The sequence below is a fragment of the Antechinus flavipes genome, chromosome 4 (assembly GCF_016432865.1).
Source record: "Antechinus flavipes isolate AdamAnt ecotype Samford, QLD, Australia chromosome 4, AdamAnt_v2, whole genome shotgun sequence".
NCBI classification, from domain to species: Eukaryota; Metazoa; Chordata; class Mammalia; order Dasyuromorphia; family Dasyuridae; genus Antechinus; species Antechinus flavipes.
Window position 1 is genome coordinate 523,781 of NC_067401.1, and position 24,095 is coordinate 547,875.

The 24,095-nt window shown below is 42.6% G+C and overlaps 1 protein-coding gene across 2 annotated transcripts; it reads left to right on the top strand.

Annotated features, from left to right (window-relative positions):
* Positions 1-760: 760 nt before the first annotated feature.
* LOC127562444 (zinc finger protein 271-like) lies at positions 761-20,489 on the top strand. 2 transcript variants are annotated; one of them, XM_051998166.1, is made up of 5 exons: positions 761-10,238; positions 11,644-11,728; positions 12,554-12,680; positions 13,150-13,245; positions 15,853-20,489. In XM_051998166.1, exons 2-5 carry the CDS (start codon positions 11,693-11,695, stop codon positions 18,327-18,329), a joined length of 2,736 nt encoding a protein of 911 aa, XP_051854126.1. In that variant the 5' UTR covers positions 761-10,238; positions 11,644-11,692; the 3' UTR covers positions 18,330-20,489. The 2 variants fall into 2 exon arrangements, with proteins under 2 accessions (XP_051854126.1, XP_051854125.1); XM_051998165.1 differs by having other exon boundaries at positions 761-11,728.
* Positions 20,490-24,095: the final 3,606 nt, after the last annotated feature.

Below are 24,095 nucleotides of genomic sequence, written 5' to 3' on the forward strand. Positions count from 1 at the left end.
AATTCCAAAGAATTGATAGAGCAAAGGACAAATCATAGAAATAATAATTTTGTGAAAGAAAATGACAGTAATGAGATGGCAAGCTGAAACTTTAGGGACGGTCTCATAGAAATATATAAATCTCTAAATATTTTCATCTAGAAATAAGAGAATGAACATGTTGATTAATTTACCTACAACTAGAAGTTAGAAAAGCAACACTTTTTAAAAATTTTCAAAATTTGTATTTTAGGGTTTAGTTGGAGCTCCAACTAAACCCTAAAATACAAATTTTGAAAATCAAAATAAAATTGAATAAAAATACATTCAAATAATCAGTTTATAGGAAAAACTGAGACAAAAAAAGATAAAAAATTATTAAAAGTTAAATTGCCAGCACCAAAAATAATAGAGAATTAATAGTTGAAGGGTAAATCACAAAATTATTAGATACTATCTTGGCCAACAAAATTTGTAACAAGCTAAATAGGTAATTATTTATAAAAATGCAAGATACTCAAAATAAATAACAGGTTTTAATAACAGTCTCATAGAAAAGATACTCATAAAAAAAAAAAAAACCTCAAGCAAAAACTTTTTAAACAGAAAAAAAAAATGAACTTACAAGTGAATTCTGTCAAACATCAAGCTTTCTGATTTTTAAAAATAACTTTTTATTGATAGAACACATGCCAGGGTAATTTTTTATAGCATTATCCCTTGCATTCACTTCTGTTCCGATTTTCTCCCTCCCTCCACCCCCTGCCCCAGATGGCAAGCAGTCCTTTACAAGTTGAATAGGTTATAGTATATCCTAGATACAATATATGTGTGCAGAACCGAACAGTTTTCTTGTTGCACAGGGAGAATTGACTTCAGAAGGTAGAAATAACCCGGGAAGAAAAACAAAAATGCAAGCAGTTTATATTCATTTCCCAATGTTCTTTCTTTGGGTGTAGCTGCTTCTGTCCATCTTTGATCAATTAAAGCTCTCTTTATCGAAGAGATCCACTTCCATCAGAATACATCCTCAAACAGTATCATTGTTGAGGTATATAATGATCTCCTGGTTCTGCTCATTTCACTTAGCATCAGTTCATGTAAGTCTCGCCAGTCCTCTCTGTATTCATCCTGCTAGTAATTCCTTACAGAACAATAATATTCCATAACATTCATATACCACAATTTACTCAACCATTCTCCAATTGATGGGCATTCTTTCATTTTCCAGCTTCTGGCCACTACAAACAGGGCTGCCACAAACATTGTGGCACATACAGGTCCCTTTCCCTTCTTTAGTATCTCTTTGGGGTATAAGCCCAGTAGAAACACTGCTGGATCAAAGGGTATGCACAGTTTGATAACTTTTTGAGCATAATTCCAAATTGCTCTCCAGAATGGCTGGATGTGTTCACAATTCCACCAACAATGTATCAGTGTCCCTGTTTTCCCACATCCCCTCCAACATTCCACATTATCTTTCCCTGTCACTCTAGCCAATCTGACAGGTGTGTAGTGGCATCTCAGAATTGTCTTAATTTGCATTTCTCTGATTAATAATGATTTGGAGCATATTTTCATATGTCTATAAATAGTTTCAATTTCTTCATCTGAGAATTGTCTGTTCATATCCTTTGACCATTTATTGAATGGAGAACATAACAACGCCTCCCCCCAAAAAAACCAAACACTTCAAGAAAAATAAAGTAAAAACAAAAAGGTATACTTCAGTCTGCATTCAGTCATCAATTCTTTCTCTGGATATGGACAGCATTTTTCATCCTAAATCTTTCAGTGTTGTCTTGTATCATTGTATCTCTGAGAAGAGCTAAGTTCTTCACAGCAGATCATTTCATGCTATTGTTGTTACTTTGTATCCAGCATGTGTTACTTTGTCTGAGCTCAGGGAAATCTTTCCAGGTTTTTCTGAGAGCATCCTGCTCATCATATCTTACAACACAATAATATTCCATCACAATCACATACCACAATTTGTTCAGCCATTCCCCAATTAATGGGCATCCCCCAATTTCCAATTCTTCAAAGTCAATTTTGGCAGGCAAGATTTTCTATGACACCCATTAGGATCCCTGTATATTTCTTTTAATCTTTTATATCTGTTCTAGTGTTTCTTGTCTCAATGAATCATTTGCTCCATTCTATTTTTCACTCTTACTGCTGAAGTCCAAGCTATTGTTGCTGTAATTGTTTGGTTATTTAGATTTGGGTTTGTTTTTGGTCTTTGTTTTGTGGTAGGGATACTAGGATATTCTGAGTTTACTTCATTGCTTTTTCTTACTCCATAGTTTTTTTTTCCTTTATTGTATAAGGAGTTTTCATTGGTTTCCTCATTTTTCCCACCTTTGTTCCTAGCCTGAGAGGTTCTGACCCTTCCAACTTTTGAGTGGATTGCCAAGGCTCTCCTCATGATGGGGCTATTTCTCACTACAGTTGTGGGTGGCTATTTGGGTCCTTATCTCCTCAGAGCCCTGGCTTTGGCAGGGTTCAGAATTTACCCTCTGTCCCATCTTTGGCAATATCCAAGCCCAATAAGACCTCCTAGCTGAAGTAGGGGGAAGCATCTTTGATGCTTTGATGATAATGGGAGCTAGCTTGCTGGCTAGACTTGGGAGCTGCTTTCAGCCCTCTTTCTCTTTATAAAGTCCCTAACTAGAGCTGAGTTTCCCCAACTCTTGGGTCCCCACATGCCCATTATACTTTGGCCTTTGGTCCCTTGACTCATTCCTAATTAGAACCTCCATAGGTGTCCTTGTGTTGTTATGGACTGGATTCCTTGATTTTCCTTGAATCTCTTTCACCTGGTGTTCATTTTCAGCTTTTCTGGAGGGGTGATTCTTGGAAAGCTGAGCTTGTTTGGAATCTTCCATGGCTTGTCCCAGTGAGAAGGAGAGGAGGCACCTCAGAGACCAAAGGCAAGAGTCCCAGGGAGCAATGACTGACCCCTAGACAGGGGAGCCCTTGACAACAGGATCTCCTCCCCCAGAAAGCAAGTATGTGAACCTTGGTCACCAGAGGGTGCTCTTGGTCTTTGTTTGAATCAAGCTGTTGGCTTTGCAGTTGGTTTTCATGGGTTTGTCTTCCTGTGTATTTTTTGTCACTTCTGCTTTTTTTTTTCTGTGCTTGTTGGCTTCCTATTTGTTGTTCCTTACAGCATAGTCATGTTCCATGACCTGCCTAGATTAGAATTTGTTCAGCAGCTTTTGTCCCTGCAGATAATTCTGCCATGACTGCTTTGGTTCCTCCATCCCTCTCCTTTCTGTCACTGATCTCCCAGAGGATATGCCCAGGAGTGAATTTCCTGGGTCAGAGGAACTCTGAGACCTTTCCCAGCAGCACCTGGATGGGCTGGTAGTGGGATGGTCCTCCTGCAGAGCTGCTCATCCTGATTGAGGATGAAGATAATAATTATCTAAAGAGTGCTTCCCATGTGCCAGATGTCATGCTGAGCACTCTGGGAAGTGGGTCCTGTCCCAGATGAGAACACTAGGACAAGCAGTGGGTAAGCTACTTCACAGCCAGAAAGTATCAATCTTCCTCACTTCAGGCCCTGCCCAGTAGTATCCAAGGGAATCAGAGGGGTGCAAGGCTGATGTTGTTTTCATTCTCTTTCTCTTCTTAAAGCTTATGAACATTTTTTCTTCTAAGAAAAGTTTTACTTCTTCATTGGTGTGAAATTACTCTGAATTATTTGATGTAAAGTTTTTTTTTCCCCCAACATATTTTTTTTTTCATTCTAGCTGCATTTTTATTCATGTAAAGGGATTTTAAATTTAAAGGTAATATACTCAAAATTGTCAATTGGTCTGTGTGAATTCTAATCTGAGTTTACTTATGAATTTTTTGCTTCTTAGTTATGGAAGGTAGGACCTTCTCTTTTCCTCAATTTTTTTTTTTAAGAAAGAGATGAGATCTTTTATTTCTTGATTGTTTAATCCCTTTATAATATATAGTATTGTTATTAAAACCTATTCTTGGCCAAAATGTTTTCTTATTTTCTCAGCAATTCCCTTTGAATAAGACCTCTTCCCCCAGTGCTTTGTAGTATTAGGTTTATTGAATAATATCTTACTATACTCGTGTGATTTGGCATATTCTACTGACATATTTTCCCCCACCAATACAGTTACTCTTAATCAGTGGTCCTCAAAGTGTAGTCCAAAAAATTGTTGGGGTCTCTGAAACCCTTTCAGAGGGTCTACAAATTCAAAATTATTTTTTTATTTTTAATATAGTAAATAGCTATAAATATAACCCATGTGAACAAAAATTCTTTGAACAGATCCTTGATAGTTTTTTTAACATGAAGATACTGAGAACAAAAGTTTGAGACCCACTGTTCTTGATGATTACTATTTTTAATATTTCTTCTGAGTCAGAAATCTCAATTACTCTTATTTTCTGAAGCAATTTCTTTTCATCCCCATCTCTCCTCATTTTTATCTCTGCCTTCCCTTCTTTCTCTTTTCCCTCCCTCCCTCTTCCTCTCCCTCCTTCCCTGCTTCCTTCCCTCCCTTTCTCTCTCTTTCTCTCTTTTCTCTCTCTCCCCTCTTTACTTCCCTCCTCCTCTTTTCTCCTTTCTAATTCTTTCCTCAGACCTCCCTCTGTGTTCTCAGCAGGGGACCTCTTAGATTTAGGCCATTCACCACATGCTATCTCTTATCTGCACATCTCTCTGACATTCTCCACCATGATTTCATCCTTTATTCCACTCACTTCCTAACCAAGGCTTGATCCCATCCTATCCTGTCTTCTCCAGCAGATTGCTTCATTCTTCACTTCCCCTTACCCCTTCCTCAGTCTCTCCTTATCTGCTAGTCACTCCTCCATCCTCCAGCTGTTGGCCTGTATCTCTCCTCCCTTTCTCATCTTACAGAGCAAAGTTATTTTCACTTCTCTCCCTCTCTTCTAAACCTTCCAGGATCTGGCTTCCACAGAAAGTGTTCTCTCCAAAGTTCTCCTTCCACTGCTCTCTGCAGCTTTTGGCGTGTGTGTGTGTGTGTGTGTGTGTGTGTGTGTGTGTGTGTGTGGAGGGGTAGAGTGTGGATCATGTTGTCTTCTGGATACTCTTTTCTTTGCTCTCTGAGTTTTCAGGCAAATGTTCTTTCCTTTCTAATCCTTCCATTATGGTTAACTATCACAGGTCTTCATCCACAGCTTTAACTTCAGGTATCACTCCAGCCTCTATCCTGGGCTCTCTTCTCTTTTTCTTTTTACTTTTGGTAACCATTAGCTTCAACTCAATGACCATTTCTCTCAGAGCACTCTCAGCGCATATATTCTTCTCAGGTGCACATATTTTTTCTCTTAGCTCTGGATTTGTGGATACCTGCTGACCATTTATGGGAGGATAGCTTTTGGTTCCATAATTTGGGTCAACTATCTGCACAAGATCTCAAAGCTTTATGCAAGTTCTCTTTTTATAGCTTAAAAATGATTGATATAAAATAATTTGGGACATGGCAATGCTAGGCTCCCTATATCTCTACCTTTTTCATTAATTATTCAAAATCCTAAACATATTTATAATTAAGAACTTTTAAATTTTTTATGAGAAATTTCTTTGGCCATTGGGTTAATATGTAACATGAAATTTATAGATAAATTCATGGAGCATTATTTTTTAAAATTTTAATTTAATTGTTAAGGTTATATGTGTACATTCATTTGTAATATGTTGGGGAAGAAAAATCAGTACAAAGGGGAAAAACCACAAGAAAGAAAAAAGGAAAGGAAATAAAAGTGAAAATAATATGCTTCAGTCTACATTCAATCTCCATGGTTCTCTCTCTGGATGCCGATGGCATTTTCCATTCAAAATTTCTTTTGAAATTTTTTTAGATCATGAAACTAAGTCTATTATAGTTGATTTTCATACAGTCTTGCTGCTGCTATGTATTTTGCTGTTGCTATGTATCCTGATGTTGCTGTGTACAATGTTTTCCTGGGTTTTTTCTTCTTCTAACTTAATTTATATTTCAACAAATTATTTGCTGATTTTATTTCATTATTTTCAACACATGTTGCACATAAAATAATTTTTCTTATGCTTACCTCAAGAATAATAACAGTTAATATTTATGTAATACTTATTTTTTATTAAAGCTTTTTATTTTCAAAACATACACATGGATAATTTTTCCAACATTGATTTTTGCATAGCCTTATGTTCCAAATTTTCCCTTCCTTCTCCCCACTCTCTCCCCTAGATGGCAAGCAATCCAATATATGTTATACATATGTTAAACTCAACATATGTAAACATTTATACAATTATCTTACTGTATAAAAAAATTCAGATCAAAAAGGAAAGAAAATGAGTAAGATATATAATATTTATGTCAGGCACTGTGCTAAGTGCTTTAGAATTATCACATTTATTCAACATAATCCTGGAAAGTTGATATTATTTCCATTTTACAGATAAATGACCACCTATCAAGCAATAAATCAATAAAAGTTCCTAACTCATGCTACATGCTTGTATCACAAAAATAATATAAAAACAGCCCCTGCCCTCCAAAACTCAAGTCTACTAGAGGCGATAACATGACCACTTATAATTATATACAAAAGAAACACAAGTTATTGTGGATGGAGAGGAATTAGAATGAGGAAAGGGGAATCAGGATCAGGAAAATATTATGATGTGCCCTTAGTTGCATTGAAAGCAATTTCATTTTTTAATTCATTTTTATTCACTCTTTTATTAATTAGACTGAAAATGAATTGTAAATGGTGTAGAGGGCTGGAACTCTGAAAAGGTATATTTGAATCTAAGACAGAAAAGCACTTAAAGCTAATTACCTACTCAAGGTGTGATAATGGGTCTATAAACATATGGTGAAGTGATGGCTCTCCTCACTATTAGGGCTTTCTGAATGTGTTGTGATGAAGTAATCAGGGGCAAGGATTGGAGGGCTGAGGGAAAGGGACAGAGCCTCTTTACCGTAGCACACTAAGGAGAGGACTTCAGGTTTAAGACTCTAGAGTCCAGGATCCATCTTTGATGAGCCACGTGGCAGCTTGCCTGCCTCCTTCACTTCTCCTCCTAAAGACCTAAGGACTTTAAAGACTTTGATCCTGATTCTGACTGATCCTGAGGTCCTCCAGAGAGCTAGCCCAGACATTATAAAATGTTTTTTCCATTTAGAGATTTAATTGTTTCCTGGTTCTTCTTGCTTCACTTAGAAATGGTTCATTTAAGTTTGAAATCTGCCTAATAACCATTTTTGATGAAGATCTTGTCAATCAGCTGAACCATCCTTTATTTCTATAAAGATTGTTTTATCATTAATGATTCACAATTAGTACTTTTATAGAAACCTTGAATGTGAAATGGGGAACCAAGGCCAAGGTATCTTGGTACTATGGCATCAAGGGAGTTTGACTTATTCTTGTGGAAACCAGTCCAGCCATTTGGGATCCCTACTGCATTTTTTTAAGACATTCTCTTGATCCAGTTTGCAGCCTGTGTTCCCAATCTTTTCTTGAAAATCCTGAGGTCAGCCATTCTCCCCCTCTGACATATATTTGCCATGTTTGGGAGATTTTTTGTTGTTGTTGTTGGGTTTTTTTTTAATCACTTTAATTTGCCCCTTTCTAGGCCTAGTGACTCTTATTCTTCAGATGTTCTCTTTCTCCATCATCTTGGGCTTACTAGCTTTTCTCTGCACTCTTCTCTTTCTTCTTCCAGAGACAATCAAACTTAATACTCCAGATTAAGTAAACACAAACTAGTGGATGAATTGCTCCATTTGTCAAAAACTATGGAGAAAACTGAAGAACAGTTTTCAAGGGAATGGGCAAAGGCATACATTTTCATCAAATACCCCAGAAACTGTCAGTGAAGATGCTGTTTAAATATTTGAGGTCCTAACAGAAAGAACAAAGAAAAATAGAAGAGAAAAATGGAAGAAAGATGTGCCCTGAGTTGAAGAAGAAATCACAAGCCAACAAAGAAGGGAGATGACGCTAAGTGACAAAATGGACAATTTAAATTCCATAAAATTCAAAAACTTTTTCAGGAAAAAAAAATCTGAGTAAGCAAACTAAGACAAGAAACTCTTACTGAGGACAAATCTTCACCTCAGAATTGGGTGGTAAAAGTCTGGTATCTAAAGTGTGTAGGAATTTGACTGGAATCAATGGCCAAAAGCCCTTCTCCGATGGTCAAGAGGCATGAAGAAACATTTTCCCTCTGGAGGTGACCCAACAAGATTAAAAAAAAAAAAATTTTGATGACATAAAATCTTAGAAGTTATTCACAAAGGAAACCATTGGCTTCAGATGAAGACAAATACCTGTAGATATGTTTTTAAAACCTTCTCATTAAATGTCTCTCAAAGAAGCCTGCAATCTGAGGTTAAAAATGTAGTGGCATTTGGCCCCCCAAAATAGTCACAAAATATATCTACATTCACATGTACATCCATACCCACACTCTCAAACCTACTTCTACCCACTCACCCATATATTCATATATATTCACATACATTTGTATACACACACACATATATCACATGCACTGCATTCATTTACTTATGACCAAAGCCTATCCCAAACCAACCACTGTTACAGGGCTTGAATTAGCATTTTTGAGAGCACAGATACAACCACTAACAGCCAACAAGACAGCGAGGGGAGCCGTCTGAATCGGGACTGCCCATCGGGTCCACCATAGGGACAGTGGTCGCCGCTGGAGGAACTAGGGGTAAACAGCGCTAAACCACTGTCGGGAGAATCTGTGACTGCGTCCAACCATTCAGAAAAACAGTTAGGAACAAGGCAACAATAATCACTTGGCTTTGATCCAGTTATCCCATCACTGGACCTAAGTGACAAAGAAATCAATGACTAAACAAAACTGCCACATACAATAATACTCCTAATTGCACTTTTATGAAAGCAAAAGGTAGCAAAACTCTGGAAACAGACTTTTGCTCCCACTGGGTGGGCAATGGCTGAAAAAGTAATTTCTAACTGTAATGGAGTGTTATTATAAGAAATGACAAAGGTGCGGAACTCAGAGGCAAAGGAACATCGTCATCATTCTGGGGGTACCTTTTGCTACAAGGGCCAACATCCTCCCCCCATTAAGACCCCTCAGAAGAATCCGGCCCCTTCTTTTTCTATTGCCAAGCATGGCGACGTGAGGGTTGGCAACAAAATGATGGGGCAGGTGTAGCCACCGGATGAGGGCGGTTCCTCAGGGCAGAACCAAAGTCGGGGTTCAGTCAGGGGAAGAACTCACGGGCGTTCACGTTGGCAAAAGGTAGATTTGATTAGGGAAGAACTTCCAGGCAAAATGAGGGGACACAATGGAGCCGGGAAGGGCAAAAATGAAATCGAGCGGAGAGCGTATGAAAAACAAGTTCCTCAGCGGAACTTAAAACTACCCAGTGAAAGGGAGCCCCCGTGCGGTCGCCCTGGCTCGGCCCCCTACAAGAGTCAGCTAAGGAGAAGTGGGGCCGGGAAGCACGGCGGAGTTAGGGGGAGGGGGAAGGGAAGCGTTCCCGGGGGCAGATTTCCCTGGTTCCAGCTTCCTCGCCCACCCCCGGACCCTCCCACCCCGGGACTTTCAGAGCCCTTCCCTGGAGGCGCGCTTCCTTGCGGGGGCCCCCCAACTCTTCCCTTCCTTGCAGGGCGGGGGCCCCGTCGGGTCACCTCGTTCCCAGACAACAGAATGTGGCTCCACAGGCCACGTGTCCGCCTCTGACCTTGCCCAGGGCGGGAAGCGTTTCCTTTCCTTTTCAGACGCTCCTTTAGAACCCCGCGGCCGGGGGGCACAGGGGATAGAGGGCGGGGCTCGGAGCCGAGTTCAAATCCTGCCTCAGACGCTGATTGGCTGTGGCACTTAAGTGTTTGCCCCAGTTCCCGCACATTTCCCTGGGGATGGACTTGCCTTATGCGGCACGCGGCTAGGTGGAGGCAGGGAGTTGGGAAAGTCCCCGGGGGGTCGCTGAGTCAAACTACAGGGCGGAAAAATAGAGGCGAGACCCAGAAAGGGAAAGGGGCGGGGGAGGGCGTGGCGCATGCGCACAACTGCGCATTCGGGAGGGATCCGCGAGCCTGTTTCCCAGAAGGCCGGGCGCTCCCGCACCTCCTCTCCTCTCCGGAGCGATTGTCATGGAAACGGCCAGAGGGGTGGGGTAAGGGAACGTGTCTTCTGACGCAACTTCCGTGTGGGGCTTGCTTCCTGGGTCGCAGTCCTCCAAGAAAGAGGCGGTGTCCGGGCCGCGGTCAGTTCTGAGGGGAGGCGGGGGTCATTGTGGCCAGAGGGGTCACGGTGTGGCCCCTCCCTCTGCCGGACACCCCTTTCCCTTCTGCACCCCTGACCTCTGGCCCTTGCCCTCCCCCCTCCAAGGGCTTTCCCTCCCCTCCCCCAGTCACTCCCACCTTCCTATTTCTTACCTTCCTTTCCTCCTTATCCTCCCCTCTTCTCGGCCCCTCCCCCGCCGCTCATCTTCAAACCTCTCCCTTCCCCTTTCCCCTCCTTCCCCTTTCTCTATCCCCTCCCTCCTCCTCTTGCCCCTCCCCCTATCTTTCCCACCCCTCCCTCCATCTCTGGTTCCTCCCCCTTTCCTCCTCCCCCCGGCTCTGGGTCAGGGAGTCCCTGCCTTTCCCCTACCTGGCCTGGGCTCCTTGGAAGGAAAGGGGCAGCGGGGAAGAGCCTGGCGGGGAGGAGCTCCCTGGGGAGGAAGCTGCCTTGGCCAGCGCAGATCTCGCCCCGCCCCGCCCCCACTTTCCCAGAGAGACCCCCGGCCACTGACCGCGACCTCCCAGGATGCCAGCCAGAGCCCCATGGTGTCGGGCCCCCCCCCCGGACTTGTACACACGCCCCTCCTGAGCCTTCCTGGCTCCCCATTGCCCTCGGGCGCGGCCCCTCCCGGCGGATGTTGCCCATGGGCACAGCCCGGGCCAGCCCTGGCGCACCCCCACGGGGCACCTGAGCGCCCCGGCCCCGGATGAGAACACTTGGCAGAGGGGGGGCATGGAGGAGCGTGGAAGGAACTTGGTTCCACCTCCTGGACAAGGAATTGATCTGGGGAGGGGAGGGGTCTTTTTGTCTCCCTTTATGAGCAAATCCTTGTCTGGGAGGATGGCCCCCTCCCCCCTCCCGGGCAGAGGGTGGTGGGGCCTCCAGGGAGAGTCTCACTGCCAAAATGCCCAAAACTAGTCCAATCGACCTTTCAAGTAGTTGTGGGAGTCCCGTGCCCAGCCCCATTTTCTGGGAGCAGAGGAGCTCCCCAGCCTGCCGTGATCTGGCTCCGGTGGGGGCTCACTCAGCCTGCAGGGGTTCTCTCCCCCTCCCCTGCAGGGCAGGGCTCCCCCAGGAAAGTTGCCCACTCCTGGCTTGTTTCTGCTGCCCAGCTCTCCCACGAGGAGGGGGATGGGGCTCCCTGGGTTCTTGTGGGGGGGCTTCTCCCCTGCCCAGCTCTCCCATGAGGAGGGGGATGGGGCTCCCTGGGTTCTTGTGGGGGGGCTTCTCCCCTGCCCAGCTCTCCCACGAGGAGGGGGATGGGGCTCCCTGGGTTCTTGTGGGGGGGCTTCTCCCCTGCCCAGCTCTCCCATGAGGAGGGGCATGGGGGGCTGTTGGCCTTCCACCCCCGCAGGCCCCCCCCCATGACCCGATCTCTTCCCCAGCCCTGCCCCTCCAGCCTCCCGAGGAGAAGTGAGCTCTGTGGACTCGGGAATGGCCCCCGTGCTCCTGCCGGCCACGCTCTGCCAGGTGAGTGGCCTGAGGCCTGGGGAGCACAATCTGGACGGAGCCCCAGAACCTTTGGGGCGCTGCTCAGCCAGCCCCCGCCCTGAGAAGGGAGTCTGTTGACCCTCAGCTGCAGCTGTGATGACTTCTCTCTGGCCAGGGGAGGACCGCTCCAGGGAGCACCTCTCTGGAGTCAGTCCCATCTGCATCTAGGGGTCACTCTGGCCCTTGTCAAGGGCTTTGGGGTTGCTGTTGGCTCCCCACTAAGCCTTGCTGTGAGGAAGGCAGAGGCAGGCTTTCATGCGGGAGAGCCGGCCTTCCCCTTGGGCATCCCAGGCTCGCTCTTTGTGCCAGCTTGTTGGGGCGCCAGCAAGAGACCCCGAGGTCCCAGAGGAAGACGTTTGTCCGGGACCCCTGCATCTGGGAGGGCCGGAGACATGCAGGAGCCAAGACCCCCTTGGGGCCACGGAGCGCAGGAGCATCAGGGCAGAGTCTGGCGGTCAGGGAGGCTTGGTCTCCGAGGCCAGTGTCGGCCAACCGGTGCAACTGCCCTGCCCTTGGGCCTCAGCCCAGAGGAACGCTCTGCTATCCCTGCCCAGAGCCGGGGGCCATCTTTGGGGAGGGCTGCTGCTGAGCAGGTTTGGGCCTTGGCCTGGTCCAGGCTATCGGAGGGGATTCTCTGGGGCTGCTGGGGGCTTCCTGAGACCCCCAGGAGGTGAGGCTGGACATGAGCCCCCCAACCCAGGCTGCTGCTGTGATGCATGATGGATGGCTATCAGGAGGGGTCTCGGTGAGCCCCTTCCCCCCAGGGGCCTGGAGCAGCACAGTCAGAGGCCCTTGGTGTTTCAGGAGCCAGTGACCTTCCAGGATGTGGCGGTGGTCTTCACGCAGGAGCAGTGGGCTTGCCTGGACCCTTCTCAAAAGGAGCTGTACCGGGATGTGATGCTGGAGACCTACCAAAACCTGCTGTGCCTGGGTGAGGGGGCTTCTGGGAACTGGGCCCCTGTGGGGTCTCTGGGCCTTTCGTTGGTCGAAAGCTGAGAGGCACCTGTTGGGCCTTCAGAAGCTGGGCCCTGTGCTGGGTGCTGAGGACCCAGGGACAAAAGGGTCAGAGCCCCTGCCCTTCAGGAGCTTAGGTTTCAGAAGTAAGGACCCCTCTTGGCAGGTCAGGGGGCCCCTCGCTGGAGATGCTTCGGTGGGGAGAGAGGCACAGAGGCGAAAGGTTGTGGGTGGGAAGTGGCTAGAGTTGGGCAGGCTCAGCCCCTCAAAGCTGGCAAGAGCCAGGATGTTGGGGGGAGGCAGGAAGCGGGGCGGGGTGGCTCTCCCAGCTCTGGCTGTCCCTCTCAGTTTGGGTTTGGGTTTTTTCATCTCTGCTTCCCCTGGTACTTTGGGCTGAGGCTTGGGGAGCTTTCCCTTGACCCAAGACTCCCACTTGCCCTGAGCAGGACTGGCCGGGTGTAAGCCCTGGATGATCCATCAGCTGGAGCAAGGGGAGGCTCCTTGGATGCCAGAGAGGAGAGTCCTGGACAGCAGCCATCCAGGTGAGTGCGACCATCCCACAGAGTGGGTCAGCAGCCTCTGCCCAGGCCTGTGGAAAAAAACCCCTACTGCGTGTCAGCCCCAGGAGGGCCATTCCCTGCTCCTCAGTCTCCTGACAAGTCCCGTCTCAGAGAAGGCTCTTGGGGCCCCGGATATGGAGCTGGCAGGAGTCACCTGTTCTGACTCATGTTAGAGGAGTCAGAAATGGAGGCTCAGAGAGTGGCCTCCATTTTCCCCCAAGCCAAGCCAGGGGGTGCCTATTTCTGTGCCGTGACCCGCTCCTTCCTCTGGCCAAGGTCAGCCTGTGCTTGGTCTGGAGCACTCCCAGCTCCCACGTCCCATCCCCTTCTCTATGTCTCCTGGGTGTCCCCATCGGTGGCCCACATCCACACCAGATCAGAACGTGATCTGCTCTGCCTTGGACGGGTGCCAGCTCTGGCTCTGGTCTCCCCTTCTCAGCTCAAGGCCTCGAATCATCCATTGGCTTCTTCTCCCCCTCTGCCCTTTGGCTTCTGACCTCATCCCTCAGCTGGCAGAGGCCCCGGGTCCCCCCACTTGTCATTTCCCCTTTAGATGGGGGTTCTCAGGCCTTGGCTTGAATTGTCTCAAGCTCAGACAAAAAGAAATGACGGCATTGAAGGAAAGCTATTCCTTCCATTTTGGGGCTTGGACGGCCAATAGCATTTAACAGCTGGTCCACAACTGTGCTCTCGCTCTCCTCCCTCCTGGTCATTCTTCTCCCAGCTCTGGCCTTTTCTCCGGCTCTCCCCCAGCCTGGAACTTTGTCCTCCCCGCTGGCGTCCCCTGGCTCCCTTCAGTTCCCAGCTGGAAGCCCACCTTCTCCAGGAAACCTTTCCCAGCCATTCTGCTCTCTGAAATTCTGTCTCATCGTGCATGGTGGTCTGCATGGCGACTCCCTCAATAGGTCGGGACTGCCTGGAGAGCAACGTCTTGTTTTGTAGCTGAAGCACTCGGCGCAGTGGGACTGTTGACTTCACATCAGAAACCAGAAGGCTCAATGACTTCGAGATGACGTGATGCTTTCTCTCAAATTTGGCTCCTCTTAGATACAAAGTTTTCACCGAGGCTGTAGGTGCAATCACCAAGGTTGCCCAATTCAGAATTACAGTCATTATTCTTATTTATTAAAACAAAGCTCAGTAAACCATTAAGAAGCTGGAACCCCTTTTGGGATAGGAAAAATCATTCCGTATTTAGAAATCAGCTACTTTAAAGAGCCATCGAATCCATGGACAAGCAGTTGGGAAATAAATATGGGTGAAATCAGATGAACTGTTCGGAGGAAATGAAATGTTTAGGAATTGGTGAGATGAAGAAAGGAAGGAAACAAGTGTTTATGGAGCATGTACTGTGTGCCAAGGACTTTACAGAGATCTCCTTTAATGTCAATCAGAGCTGTGAGCTTAGGTACTTTTATGAACCCCATTTCAGAGTTGAGAAAACTGAGACAAACATGTTAAGTGACTAGCTTAGGGTCACAGAAGTCTCTGAGAATTCCTGACTTTAGCCAGAACTCCATCTGCCTGCCACCCTACAATGGAACTAATATGGAGAACTCAGCAGACAGTCATTGTACAGGAACCCTGAAGACAGGGCAATGGGTCCCTGCTGTACGTGCTTGGGATAGAGACCATCCTTCCCTTAGGGAGCTGACTCCCCCCTCTCCCTCTGCATCTACATACAATTACATGTTTCTCTGTGTATATGTGTGCACACACAGAGAGAAGCTGTTGTACTCCTGATCCTCAGGGTAGGGCTGGTTTCCTGTTTTTGTCCCATTCTCCCAGCACTGAGCTCAAGACCTGGACTGCAGGGGGTTGCATACAGAGTAAATCTTGGGCTAGTAAGAAGGCCGGGTTCTCTGTGCTGATTGGTCAGAATTCTTCATCATGGCCCCAGGGCACCTCCCCTCAGCTCATCATTTCCCTCTTCATGCTGGCATTGTAGTGTTCAGATCTCAATTGGACTTTGATCCATGTCTTCAGGAACACCTCCTGATAGCCTGCCATTGTGCCTTTGAAGTCCATAGCCTTGAGTTCCCTGGAGTCTAGATAAAGGGAAAAGTAAACTGTCAGCACCGTGGTAAGATTTAGAGTTTGAACCCAAGATTTGTGGTGGAGCTGATGGCCAGTCCAGTCACTGGACCTCCCTTTCTGCCCCTTGCCCAGATAGGACTCTCTCACTAGATCTTCCCTGACTGAAAGTCATCCAGCCACTGCCCAGTGATTTCCAGATAGCAGGAGCTGACTCCATTATGAGGAAGCAGCCTGAAGACCATGAGGATAATAATGAGGAGACCCATCTATTGATGACCTGTGTGACCAGGTCCAAATCCTTTTATTGTTTAACACCTCTTTTCTTTTTTAGGTGTTTCTTTTTAGGAGTCTTAATAACTGTTCTCCCTCACAAGGTGGTTGGGAAGATCAATGTGAAAATTTTTTATAGACCATAAGTAATGTCTGGCTCAACAAGGTGTTATTGTTCTTTCCCCTAACGTTTAGTGAAATTACTGTTTTAAGAAGAGAAGCAGAAGGAGCTAAGTATGTAACAAGTGGCTCTAATAAATGTTTCCATTTTCTTTATTTCAGATTGGGAGACTAGGCCTGAAAACAAAGAGTCAACTGCAAAACTGGGCTTTTTGATAGAACAGTTAGGCTCCAAGAAACTTGTAGGTGATGTTCTCTGTCTCTGCAACTTAAAGGAAGACTGGGAAATTGATGACAGATTAGGGAGACATCAGAGTATTGAGATGAATGATTCTCAGCAAGAAAAAATCACCCAAACAGAAATTCTCAATGAAGCAAGAAGCCCTACATTCAGTCAAAATATCAGGATAAAACCAAATCTTTTTTCACAGTATAAAATGTCTCTAGGAAAGAACCTCTATAAATATGCTTCACCCAGAAAAAGTTTTCTTCCACTTTCAGACCAAAATAAATATATCTATTCAAAGAAGATATTTTCTCAGTATAATGAATATGGGAAATCTTTTACTTCTCAATCAGACTTTATTGATTCCCTTAGCTTATATCCTGGAGAGAAAATTAATGAGTATAAAGAATGTGGGAAAGACACAAACCTCAGCCTATTTATTACTTGCCATCAGACAATAGATATTGGAGAAAAAAAATCTAAATGCAGCAACTTTGAAGGGGCTTCCTCAAAAAGTGTGAAGTTTTTTGAACATCAGAGATCTCATACTGGAGATAAACCTTATGAGTATGATGAATGTAAGTCTGTCAATCACAGCTCATATCTTAGTTATCATGAGAGAATTTTCACTGAGAAGAAACCTTATGAATGCAATGATTGTGGAAAGGTTTTTTTTGAGAGTAGAATGCTAACTCATCAGAGAACTTGTATTGGAGAGATACCCTATAAATGTAATGCATGTGAAAAGGCTTTTCCCCAGAGCTCAGGAGTCACCCATATTCAGATAATTAATAGTGTAGCGAAATCTTACAAATGTAAACACTGTTGGAAGACCTTTTGCCAGAAGGGACAACTTATTGAACATGAGAGAACCCATATTGGAGAGAAACCTTATAAATGTGATCAGTGTGAAAAGACCTTTAGTCAGAGTACACGTCTTTCCCAACATCAAAGAATTCATACTGGTGAGAAACCTTTTAAATGTAATCACTGTGGGAAGACTTTTTCTGCAAGACGATCACTCACTCAGCATCAAAGGATTCATACTGGCGAGAAACCTTATAAATGTGATCAGTGTGAGAAGACCTTCCACCAGAGCACACATCTTTCCCAACATCAGAGAATTCATACTGGAGAGAAACCTTACAAATGTAATCATTGTTGGAAAGCTTTTCGCCAGAGAGGGCAACTTACTGAACATGAGAGAACCCATACTGGAGAGAAACCTTATAAATGTGATCAGTGTGAGAAGACCTTCCATCGGAGCACACATCTTTCCCAGCACCAAAGAATTCATACTGGTGAGAAACCTTTTGAATGTAATCACTGTGGGAAGACCTTTTCTGCAAGACAGTCACTTACTCAGCATCAAAGGATTCATACTGGAGAGAAACCTTATAAATGTGATCAATGTGAAAAGACCTTCCACCAGAGCACACATCTTTCCCAACATCAGAGAATTCATACTGGAGAGAAACCTTACAAATGTAATTATTGTTGGAAGGCCTATCGCCAGAGAGGTCAACTTACGGAACATGAGAGAATCCATACTGGAGAGAAACCTTATAAATGTGATCAGTGTGAGAAGACCTTCCATCGGAGCACACATCTTTCCCAGCATCAAAGAATCCATACTGGTGAGAAACCTTTTGAATGTAATTGCTGTGAGAAGACCTTTTCCACGAGGCAATCACTTACTCAGCATGAGAGGATTCATACTGGAGAGAGACCTTATGAATGTAATGAATGCAGAAAGACCTTCCATGTGAAGAAGGAGCTTACCCAGCATCAGAGAATTCACACTGGAGAGAAACCTTATAAATGTTACCACTGTAGGAAGACCTTCCGCTTGAGTATACAGCTTACCCAGCATCAGAGAATTCATACTGGAGATAAACCTTTTTATTGCAATCACTGTGGGAAGACCTTTCGGCTAAGCCCACAGTTTATCCAACATCAGAGAGTTCATACTGGAGAGAAACCTTACAGATGTAATCATTGTTGGAAGGCCTTTTCCCTTAGAGGGCAACTTACTGAACATGAGAGAACCCATACTGGAGAAAAACCTTATAAATGTGATCAGTGTGAAAAGACATTCCATCGGAGTACACACTTTTCTCAGCATCAGAGAATTCATACTGGTGAGAAACTTTTTGAATGTCATCAATGTAGGAAGTCTTTCTTTTGGAAAACACATCTTACTCGACACCAGAGAATTCATACTGGAGAAAAACCTTATAAATGTGATCAGTGTGAGAAGACTTTTGACCAGAAAGGCAATCTTACTCAACATGAAAGAATTCATTTTGAACAGAAACCTTTTGAGTGTAAACAATGTGGAAAGTCCTTTCTCATCAACAGAATCCTTGTCCAACATCAGAGAATTCATACTGGAGAGAAACCTTATAAATAAATGTGGGAAAGCCTTTAGACAAAGTGAGCATCTTATTAGGCACGAGAGTGTTTATCAGCATAATCAATATAAGAAGGCCTTTGAAGAGAATGTACAACTTACCCAGCAACAGCAGAACCTTCGTATGGGAGATGAGCTTTATGAGATGAATCAATGTTAAAAAAAATTGTGTGTGTGTGTAAACTACTTAGCATCAGACAGTTCAAACTGGAGAAAAATCTTGTGAAAAAGGCTTCTTATAAAGAAATAACTGACATGAGAATCTTCATAGAGAAAAAAATTTTGTAAATATATTCTGTATTGGGTGTCCTTCAGTCTAAGTATAGAGATTACCCTGCAATAGATAGTAACCTTAGATATGTACTCAATTGTGTTGAGGTTTTCAATGTGATATCTCCAATTTATATCAAAGAATTCTTATCTGTGAGAAACTTTATGAATATAATCAATATTATGAGGCATTCAGCCATAGAGGCCTTCTATCTGTACATTAATTAATATATATGGGTGTAAAACCTTATGAACATAAAGAGATTGGGGAAGTCTGCTTTAGAGAGCTCCTTATTCTATACCAGAGACTGAATGTTGGAAGGCCTTGCAAGTTAGGATATAGCTTACCTAACATTATGGAATTCATAGAGGAGAAATTCTTTTGAATATGTTTTTAATGTAAGGAAATCTAAACACATAGTGGTATCCCAACATCAGTGGTATCATTTTGGATAGAAACCTTATAAATAGTTAATGTGAAATTCGAGTGAAAAATAATTTAATTAATGTAACTGAGTATAACATTATAAATAAATGAATGGAGGTGCTCTTGTTCCCTGAGTTGCCACACCATGAATGTCACAATGGAGGAATGTCAGGAATAAGGAAAGATCTTTTCCTAAAATGCAAAACTTTCTTGTCTTCAAGAGTATTCATTTGAAAGAAACCTAATGTAAAAAACGGTGAGCAGGCCTTCTTGAAATTAGAATAGTGTAACGATAGAGACTTCTGAAGAGAAATTTTATAAATGTGGAAAGTCTTCCCTCTGATTGCATTGCTAAATAACTAAAGAAAATGGCTTAATTATATTTAAAAAAAATAATGCAAAAGGGTTTTCTTTCAAAACGGAGATCTTGCCTGAAATCAGTGCTTTTATCCTAAATGTTCTGTGATTGTAATGAATTTGGGAAGGTGTTCCTTATGTCAGCACAGTTTATACAATGTCAGAGAATTCATATTGCAGAAAGATTATGAATGGAATAAGTGATAGGCATTCTACCATGATTTAAATACTGTTTTTGTACATCAAACAGTTCTTCCTCAAAAGAGAAATGTGTTAAATACATCCATTAGAAGTTTTTTTCTTTGTCAAAAAAAAAAACATTAAGTAGAGTTATTGCATCATATAGATGCAGAATTTGTTTTTCTAGCTTGAAAAAACAGCTATGAGCTTTAAAAAAAGTACATGTGTTAACTGCATATTTATACAAAGATATGCTTAAATGTCAGTATTTTACCAAAAATATGTGTTTCATCTCCCAATGAATGAATAAGCATTTGTTAAAAGGTAAGTATGTGCTGGATCCTGTGCCTAAGTTCTGTGGATACAATTAGAAGTAACAACATAGTTCCTGACCCCAAGGATCTATCATAATAGGACAAGACAACACATTTTATGAAGTAATTACTCCAGACAAGTGTTTTGTTCTGGGCAGTCAGAAGTGATGAATGTAATTGATACATGTCCTTTCTAGGAGAATTAATGACAAAAATAGATTTATTGCACTGCAAAAGAACAGCAACAGTAGGTAAAGAGACAAAAGATGGAGAAAGGAAGTGTGGAAGGGGAGATGATAACAATGTTCCTGGAGGGGAATGGGATGGGATGGTGTCATATAAAGGAGTTGACCTTGTTGAGGAGAAATGTAACCAGAATGGATAATGCTTTTTTTGACCTAAAATTAAATATGCTCTAGCACATAGCATATCACAATCTGGCAAATGTACTACAATATTAAATTCATATCAGTAGCTTTTTGGCAGCAAAAACCTGGAGGCAAAATGGTGTGTTGAGAAGTTGGTTCATGAATATAAGGGATTGTTTTTACTCTGTAAGAAACTATTGAATATGAAAAATAAAGTATTAAAAATATTCTATTAACTTACAAAGCAGTAATCAAAACAGTCTGATGCTGTGGAATAGTGAAATAGATTAGATACACATACGATACACAATACATTATAGTAAAAGACCATAATTTAGTGTTTAATTTCATTATATTCACTTTTTTCTGTTTTTTTCCTCTCCCATGGTTTTTCCCTTTTGCTCTTATTTTTTTCTCTCCCAACATGATTCATAAAGCAATATTATTTTTAAAAAATTTTTAAAGAATATATTGGAGAACTTTTAAAAACTCAATAACATCACCACTAACAAAATATATTTCTGAGAACATGAGGAACAAAAGGCAAGAATCTCAAATGTATTGATGAAAAAAAATAGTGGGAAGGAAGGCAACAGCTCTATAAGTACCAATTCTCTACTTATACTACAGAGCAGTAATCTAAACTAATTTGAGGCTAGTTAATAAACAGTATTGAGCAATAGAATAAATTAAGTGTACAACAAGTGGAAACAAATCCAGTGTTTGTTAAATCCAAAGATCCCAATTGGGAAAAGACTAATTAAAAATTACTAAGAAAATTAGACAATGATCTTGCAGAAATTAGAATTAGACCACTGCCTTCTACCATAAACTCCAAATGCATATGTGACCTACATCTAAAAATTCACATTATAGGTGCAAGGAAGAAATTATGGAAAGTGGGAGAGTTTGTGATTAAACATATGATAGGATCACAGGAATTAGATAATTTTGATAATATAAAATTTTAAAGTTTTTTCAAAACATCTAATATACTTAAAATTAGAAGGGAAAACTTGGTAAAAAGAATCTTCACAGCAAATTTCATTAATAAAAGTCTCAGTTTAAGAGAAATAAACTGATTCAGACTTATAAGACTAAAAGTCATTCTCCAATAGCTAAAAAGTCAAAAAAATATGAAGTTTTCACAAGGAAAAATCTAAACTTTACCAAATATAGAAAAAAATGCTCTCAATAATCAAATATTAAATCAACTTACCACACCATACCTGTAAGACTAACAAAGATGACAAAAGAGGAAAATAACAAATGTTGATGGGGCTACAGGAAGGCAGGTCTACTACTGAATTGTTGGCAGAGAGAAAAATGTCCTGTACCACCCAAAAATATTCATATAAGCTCTTTTGTAGTGGCAAAGAATTGGAAACTAAGAGGATGAGGAAGGGGGGAAGGTTTTTAAACAAATTATATGTGGATATAAAAATATTGTGCCACAAGAAATAATGAAATTGTTTCATAAAGGAATCAGTGCAAGGAAGGAACAGAAAATAATACTGAGGTTCTGAATCTCAGTGACTTGGAGAATGATGGTGCCTTTGACTGTATTGGGAAAGTTAGGAAGAATTCAGTTTTGCATGTGTTTAAGATAGCTATGAGATTACCAGTTTCAGATGTCTAGTAGGTAGTGGGAGATGCAAGACTAGAGGTCAGAAGAGAGATTAAGGCTAGATGAGTAGATCTGAGAATCATAGAGATAATAGTTGAATCTATAGAAGCTGATGAGGTCACCAAATGAAATGGGACCCAAAAAAAGAGGAAGGAGAAAGGAAGAAGATCCAAGACAGAACTCTGTGGGAGAGTTAGAAGTAGTGAGAAGTAGGTGAACCAGGAAAAATGGCTATCCCAAAATCTAGAAATCAAGGTTAGGAATGTGAGAAAGTGTGATATAGGTTCTAAATGTCCAAGATTACAGGAGATTGAAAAAAGGCCATGAGAATACTTCCAATGGAATGATTGTTAGGAGCCAGACTTCAGAGTATGGAAAAGGAAGAGAAAAGGGAGTGGAGATACTCTTTGGAGATGACTCTATCAAGCTGTTCACTATGGCCAGGGGAAGTATTCATAATTGAACAAGAAGGATTGACTTGAAAAAGTTAAAGAAACCTTTTCAATTACTTGTATGTTAAGGGCTTTTCTGAAAGCTTAGAAAAGCTCTGAGAAAATGAGAAAATACCAAGCTGGGGTAGTGCAAGATCAACTTTTCAGATTGATGGATAACAGCATTGAATAAGAATGGGTACAGGCAGGACCTCATTGTGCATGTACTCAGGGCCTGTTTTCCATCAAACTGAGACTATGATCATTGATCGTTGCTGAGGACTTCAGAGTGTTTGCTGTCATGCATTGTGATGACCACGTATTTAAAATCAGCCGGAGTCAGGAATTCAGTTTAAGGGAAAAATCTTCAATCTTTATTCTCAGTAAAGGTGAAGAAGGATTGCAATAGCAATATGGGCAGCTGCAACAGGAAGCCAGCTAGCAGAGGGGGATCAGAGGTGAAGGACAGTGGCAATAGCAATGTGAGTAGCTGTGATAAGATGCCAGCCAGCAGTCTCTCTTTCCGCTTCCCTTTCCACTCCCCTGCCTCCACCCACCAAAAATGTCATTTCTTATACAACACATCAGGACTTGCACAAAGAGTGGGCGGGGGCCATTTTTTTTCCAAGCATATATATTAATAGAGTATGGTCCGATTACTATTTAGCCTCATATGCTTGGGACCTTAGTGCATCAACTCAAGCCTCAGCCCATTACAATGCATGAGAATACCTTGACTGGTAATAAATGCACAGGAGTGAGCACGGGATCTGAGGAGACCCTCACCAACTTTAACTTGGCTGTAATTCTTTAGGGTTATACGTGGCAGTGAGAGCTATAAGGTCTAAAAAAGGAGGCAGACGGAGAGGGAAGGAGAGGAGTTCCTGAATATGCAACTGATTGGCAATAAAGCTGTCTTCTCTTTCCCACTCCTGTGGCTTCTGACTCTTCTCAATAACACAGCTGGCCGTGTCCAGTAGTACTCTGAAGACCAGTAATGGTGAGACCCCTGACTGTCCCCAGTGGTAGGGTCCAGACACTTAAAAGTGTTTAAATTATATGAAGGATGCCATTGAAACCAGAATAAGTGAATGGGGGATTCCTTATAATGGTTATCTCAGAAGATTTATAGGGATGGGGCATATCTATGTGTATGACCAAAACTCATATTCTAGTAAAGTTATTCAACAAACACTTCCTGAAGAATAAAATGCCAACTATAAATTATATAGAAGATCTTTCAAAGCAAATAAAAGAAATTCTTACCCAAACACCTCTAAATTGGCATCTCATGCTCATCAGATTCATGGTGATGACAATACTCAGTACTGAGGGTTTGAATTACTGGGGGGAAAACTAGTCTCCTAATATTCTGTTGGTGGACATGAAAAATGGGCCAGGCATTGTCAAAAATCATTTAGAATTAGGTAGGAAAGTAATGGTATAACCCTTTGATTAATTTATCCTACTGCTGGATAATAAAACTGCCATATGTAAAATAAAATCTCACTACTTTTTGGTTTTTACATTGCCCCTGCCTTTTCTTTATCCCTTCCCAGAAAGCTTTTCCTTATAACTCAAAATTTTATAAAAGGAAGAAAAAAAAAGAAAAAATCAGCAAAACACAATCATTCTATTAAAAAATTTTTTTAAATATGTTCCAAACCTCTAAATCTTCTGCTTCTGCAGAGAAATGAAGTGAGGGGTCTTCTCATTCTCTTCTTTGGAGCCATGTTTATTCTTCATCATTTTGCAGTGTTCACTCTCCATTGCTTGGTGGAGGTGGCATTGA